This window comes from Seriola lalandi, unplaced genomic scaffold (genome assembly GCF_002814215.2).
Source record: "Seriola lalandi dorsalis isolate HSWRI2012SDOR001 ecotype SW California unplaced genomic scaffold, Sedor1 jcf7180002053805, whole genome shotgun sequence".
Classification (NCBI taxonomy): Eukaryota; Metazoa; Chordata; class Actinopteri; order Carangiformes; family Carangidae; genus Seriola; species Seriola lalandi.
This window is the reverse complement of record NW_019524358.1, coordinates 14,952-21,271: the sequence shown is the minus strand read 5'-3', so window position 1 is coordinate 21,271 and position 6,320 is coordinate 14,952. Positions and strand designations below refer to the sequence as shown.

Genomic DNA, 6,320 nt, shown 5'->3' with positions numbered 1-6,320 from the left:
GTGTGTGTGTGTGTGTGTGTGTGTGTGTGTAGAACCTGCTGGCCTGTTTTCACAGTGGTTCAGACAGTTTCTCCGGAGACGCCTGCGAGGTGAAGGTGGCGGCTCCGTCTCATTCGCCGTCGGCCGAGGCCGAGTACTGGAGGATCAAAGCCATGGCTCAGCAGGTCAGTGACACGTGACACTGTTCCATGATACGTCACCTTTATACGAGACTCAGGTGAAGCTCAGGTGAGATCCAAATTCAATATCTCCATGCAGTCCTGCCCAAATAATTATATATCATAACATACGACATATATTTAATTATGTTATTCATAATGTATAATGATGTATTATATTACAGTGGGGCAGACTGTTCAAAAGTGCAAAGAAAATTTTGATATTATGAAGAATATTGCACATGGCAGAAATATCACAAGGCCTGATCCTAATACTGAGTTCAAATGAGTTTTCTAACATTTAAAATCTTGTGTTTAACATGAAGCCAGGGAATAATCTTATAAAATAAATCTTATAGATTATAAAGAAATGTTTATGGGTGAGAGACAGTTTGACTCTCAGGGTGAAAATTAGCTTGAAAGTTGATGAATTTCTCTGTGAATAATTAGTCAAACAAACAAACCTGTGGCAGTGTCTGTTTCCACTGGTCCTATGTGCATATATGTGTATGTTTTCCATGATTTATTCACAGACAGATGTAATTCTAAACAGATTTAAAGGATATGAACGTTTTTATTCACCTTGTGTGTTTATGTTGCTTCTGTCCGAGGAGGATTTTAAACTGAGAAGATCCAGATATAAACGATGTTTAACTCAGACTTTAAAGAGCTAAGCTGACCTGTGCTCTGTTGCTGCTGGTTGCTAGGTTACAGTCCTACAGCTGTACAGCTGCATTAACACGCTCTCTCTCTCTCTGTGTCCCAGGTCTTCATGTTGGACACCCAGTGCTCTCCGAAGACGCCCAACAACAAGGACGGCTTCGAGCACGCTCAGTCCTGCGTTCTCATCATCGAGCTGCCGTCTGACCAGCAGTCCAACGGACACACACAGAAGAGGTGGACTACACACACACACACACACACACACACACACACACACACACAGAAGCATGGCTTGCTCTATGCGTGATGATAATTAATGACATGTTTTCATTTTCTAACCTCAAACCCAAACTGAGACGAGCGGCTCAGACGCCGCCAAGGACGAGATCTGGATCCAGATTCTGACACAACAGTTTTAACATGAAGATCTAAACTCTAAACGAAAAAGTCTGTCCCATCTCACAGTGTCCAGGATTCAAAACACTCCTGGATCCACGACTTCAACCGGATCCGCACCAGAATTTAATGGGTTCTTCTCTAGCCCCTCCCCTATCCATCCACCAAATCTGCAGCAAATTGGTTCAGTGTTTTTTGTGTCATCCTGCAGAAAAACAAACAAACAAACAAACAAACGAACTTGGCGGCGGTAACTACACACCCCCCCCCCGACATGTGCATTTACTGACGTACACTGACTGTATGTTGATGAAACAAACAACAGTGTTTAACGAGTTTATTTGACCGTCTGACGTATTTGGTAGAAACACCAGTTCATCAAAGTTTATCACAAGAGAAAACCAAATCATTTACTGTAAACTTTGACCTTTATGACAGAGAGACACTGCGTTTCTGAACTGGCTTCATGATTAAACCTTCAGACCTTGAAGAAGAGTTTGTGTTGACGTGTTTAAGCAGCTGAACTAACTCACTCCTTCTCTGTCTCTCTGCGGCGGCGCTCACAGGAAACTTGGGTAAGACTGTTTATTTACAGCGTTTCACAGCGACACGGCTCTGCACGGTTCACACCAGCAAACACTCCCTCACCTCCATGTTCATCAAACCTTTAACACCATGATGCATCGTGTGTGTGTGTGTGTGTGTGTGTGTGTGTGTGTGCGTGTGTGTGTGTGTGTGTGTGTGTGTGTTTTCACGGTTTATTTGATGTATGTATCTGTGAGAAGGTGAAAGGAGAAGTTTAATGGACATTAATGATGTCATATAAATATAATTGTAGGAAGAATGTAATGAAAATAATCAAATAACAAAAAAACATAATAATATAATTTTGATGAAATTAAAAAAAGAGAAAAAAGGAATAATAATAAATCTCACGACAAAAAAGAAGCTAATATAATATTGTAAAGTGAATGTAAATAGAATAATATAATAATAGTGTGGTGGTGTTATGACAGAATTGTATGTTATTTATATTATAATAATATAATAAACATTATTATATTGAGTAACAATTATGATTTAAAACAGATTCTGTGGTGATGGTTGTAGTTTATACTATATAAATAAATAATGACCTTTATAATGTAAATGATTTTCTTCATAAGCCTCAGAACAGCAGCATTAAACTGCTTTATCAGAGTGTTGGTGCTGATCCATTAGAAACTGGATCAAAGTGATTTGACCGTCCTGGTTTCTGGATTCTGTAGGATCCCGTTCCGGACCATCGTGGTGAGCCTGCTGTCCCACCAGGTCCTGCTCCAGAACCTCTACGACATCCTCCTGGAGGAGTTCGTCAAACAGCCCGAGGGTCACGAAAGGGTCACGCCCGTGACCTCCGACCCCAGCAGACCCGCCGCGGGCTTCCTGCGCTACATCTCCATGACTAATTTAGCCATAATCCTGGACCTGCTGCTGGACTCCTACAGGTGACTGCAACAGAGAAATTAAACCAACAAGGAAGAGTAACCAAGCTAAGAGATGGTTGAAGGAGCTATTTGTAAGCTTTGCTAATGCTACATAGCTAACGTTAGCATTAGCAGCTGTTCACTGACCAGTCTAGAAGAAACATTGTCAGTTCAGCATCAAATTTCATTCCTTCACTAAACATCTGTCTCCAGAGGTGGAAACAATCCCGTTCCTTTTGTTTTCCGTTTACACCTATCACTTCTCTTCTTCTTCTGAAGTTAGCTTGCTAACCAGCTAGCCCTGAAGTCGTAGCGCTGCCCAGAGGACGTGTGATCACCTCTAAACACAACTTCCAAACAGATGGTGTTGATCAGATTCAGGTAGTAGAACCTGGTGCTCTGTGTTTCTGCAGGACGGCTCGTGACTTCGACACCCGGCCGGGTCTGAAGTACCTGCTGATGAAGGTGTCGGGCGTCTGCGGAGCGGCTAATCTTTACCGGCAGTCGGCCATGAGCTTCAACCTGTACTTCCAGGCGCTGCTGTGTGCCACGCTCAGCCAGTCCGACAGCATGACGGCGCAGCAGGTAGAAACCAGTCACCCAAACTTCTTTTTACAGTTTTTAATCACATTTTCTTTAATTTTATTTTGTATTTTTATAAAGTTCTGCTCTCAGTTTAAAGCTGCACTAATATATTTTCATATTCACATTAAAGAGAAGGTCACTTATGACGACAAACCCACAGAAACTCATCTTTTATAAACAGACTTTATAAGACTGAAGAAAGAAGTTCAGAGCAGGTGTTTTTATATGTTTCTATCTAATAACCTGCACACCTTAGCTCCTGAAGCTCCTCCTACTACTACTACCTACTACACACAAGACGATCAGATGTTAACATCTTAGCAACCACCTAGAATCGCCGCGGTAACCATGTAGCAACGCATTAGCTACCAACTAACAAGTCATTAGAAGTTGAAATTCTTTTTCTCACATCGGACCCGTTCACTGTGTCCAGGTGAAGAGGATCCTGTACGAGGAAGAGGAGGGGAGCTCGGACTCCTCCCACCCCGGGTCCGCCTCCTCAGAGGACGAGGACATCTTTGAGGAAACGGCACAGGTGAGGCGCCGGCACACGGCCTCTTCCTGTTTTACTTTTTATTTGAAATAAAAAGCAGCAGAACCTCTGGTGTAGCTTAACAGTGAAAGTCACGAAAGCTAAAGGCGTAAAGAAAACAGTGCAGGTGCATGAAAAGGTCACAGTGATTGACAGGTAACTTGACCTTTGACCAGGTGAATGTTTGTCTGTGACTGTCGTCGGCGTGGAGGAATAAAAACAAAAATAAGAGATCGTCCCCGTCTGTCTTCGTCTCCTCGGCAGGTCAGCCCTCCTCGCGGCCGGGACAAACGTCACCAGTGGCGAGCTCCGATCCCGTCGCTCAGCGTGCAGCCGCTGGGCAGCGCCGACTGGGCGTGGCTGGTCAAACGCCTCTACAAGCTGTGCATGGACCTGTGCAACAGCTACATCCAGATGCACCGCGACCTGGAGAGCTCGCTGGAGGAGACGGCGCTGCTGAGGGGAGGAGCTTCAGGAGGAGGAGATCACGTCTTCTTCCTGCCTCTCTTCCAGTCTGAGACGTCCACTCCGTCGTCGGCAGGCGGGCTCTCGGCGAGGGGGACGCCCTCGGAGGAGAGCGGGTACCGGGGTCAGGCGGCGGACCAAAGCGCAGCGTCACCGGGAGACACGCCCACACCCAGTCCAGGATTCAGGTCAGACTGTCGCCCTCTGATTCATCAGGTTCTGTTCTTCTTCATGAGCTCAATAAACATACATGTGAAAATGACGAAGAGGTCAGAGGTCATTTACACGGTTCGAAGAACTACATAAAGAACTACAGACGTGAATTCACCTGTTGCCTCTCGCTCAGTGTGAGTCAAACCAAGTCAGCTGTTTCCTGTCTCTCCACAGCAGCACGGGCAGCCTGCCTCATCACTTCCGGACCGGCGGCGAGCGGAGAGACTCCAGCATCACGGCGAGCTCACTGGGCGGAGCTCCTGGCAGCATCGGAGCGGGGAAGAGGAAGGAATGGTGGGAGAGCGCCGGGAACAAACTGTACACCATCGCCACGGACAAAACCATCAGCAAACTGATGATGGAGTACAAACGCAGGAAACAGCAGCAGCAGCAGCCGCAGCAGAGCCACGTCAACCTGTTCATGAAGGAGCAGGGCCGGGCGGCGGCGGCGGGAGGCGGGGGCGCCGGGGAGAGGAGGGGTACCGCGGAGCCCCCGCAGAGACCGCAGCAGCTGGTGGACCAGCAGGGGCCCCCACTGAGGCACTCGGTCAGCGCAGGGCCCGAGGTCCTGAGGCAGGAGAAGAGGCCCCGCTCAGGATCCACCATCAGCTCCCACAGCATCTCACTGAGGGACTCTGAGGCCCAGATACAGGTGTGTGTGCAGGTGACCACAGGAACAGAGAAGACGCTGTGAGGCGTGTGGATGAAGAGCTGATGTAAAAACCCCGACGTCTCTCTCTCTTGTCTTTATCTCTTCGGGGCATCAGGGAGTTTTTACAGCTTAAAACAGGCGTCTCAGTTTAATATGTAAAATCTCAACATATAGCTTAACGTGTTCTCGGCCACAGTCACACACGTGTTGTCATCATGTAACTGCTCTCGTGTCCCTGCTGCCTGCTGGGCCGCAGACTTACTGTTTCTCACGTGACACAGACACGTCACATCACGAGTCACATGTGTCTGTTTGTGTGTTGTGATTCTCTCTCTCTCTCTCTCTCTCTCTCTGCAGGCGTGGACCAACATGGTCTTGACTCTCCTCAATCAGGTCCTCCTCCTGTCTGACTCCTCCTTCCTGGCGCTGCAGCCGGCGCTCTACCCCTGCCTCAGCCAGCTGTCCTGCCACGTCACCGACGCCCGGGTTCGCCAGGCGCTGCGCGAGTGGCTGGGCCGCGTCGGCAGACTCTATGACATCATCGTGTGACGCTGCAGCAAGGAAATGCAAAAAGCGCCTGACGACGGTCGGACGGTCAGTGAAGGACGTAAACACACCAAACAGGAAGGAGATCGTTTCTGTAGATTTGTCAGACGCCATCTTGAGGCGGCGTCACTGTGGTAGTTTGTGACATCATCATGTCACAGTGCAGCTGATTGGTGGACTGATGATGATGATGATGGGGTTGATTGGCAGCGTCTGACGGTATCGTACGGAGTTGTGGCACTTTTTGAAGAACAGGAAGACACTGGTCGTCATGTGACATCAGGGCGGACGATGTGATTGGCCGACAATGAGTTTGGAGGAATGAAGCGTTTCATTGGTTTGAGAAGGATATTGATCGTGAACGTGTCATTTCAGAGAACGCACACACTCTCACAAACACACACACACACTCTCACACACACTCACACACACACACTCTCTCACACATACACACACACACACACATTCTCACACACACACTCACATACACACACTCACATACACACACACTCACACACACACACTCACACACACTCTCTCACACACACACACTCACATACACACACACACACTCACATACACACACTCACATACACACACACTCTCTCACACACACACACACACACACACACACACACACACAA

The 6,320-nt window shown here is 47.6% G+C and overlaps 1 protein-coding gene across 2 annotated transcripts in view; it reads left to right on the top strand.

Moving 5' to 3' along the window:
* The first annotated feature begins 31 nt into the window (after nt 1-31).
* The window catches only part of LOC111651831 (brefeldin A-inhibited guanine nucleotide-exchange protein 3-like), a 7,524-nt gene continuing 1,235 nt past the window's right edge, over nt 32-6,320 (top strand). The window contains exons 1-8 of one of the 2 annotated variants that reach the window (XM_087172806.1): nt 32-164; nt 925-1,055; nt 2,486-2,704; nt 3,097-3,268; nt 3,702-3,803; nt 4,065-4,453; nt 4,656-5,130; nt 5,488-6,320. The exon at nt 5,488-6,320 is cut by the window's right edge and continues 1,235 nt beyond it. In XM_087172806.1, the coding sequence (XP_087028932.1) occupies nt 153-164; nt 925-1,055; nt 2,486-2,704; nt 3,097-3,268; nt 3,702-3,803; nt 4,065-4,453; nt 4,656-5,130; nt 5,488-5,679 (1,692 nt within the window). In that variant the 5' untranslated portion in view covers nt 32-152 and the 3' untranslated portion in view covers nt 5,680-6,320. Of the gene's footprint in view, nt 165-924; nt 1,056-2,485; nt 2,705-3,096; nt 3,269-3,701; nt 3,804-4,064; nt 4,454-4,652; nt 5,131-5,487 lie in introns of both variants that reach the window. The other variant, XM_023401885.2, reaches the window with a different exon arrangement.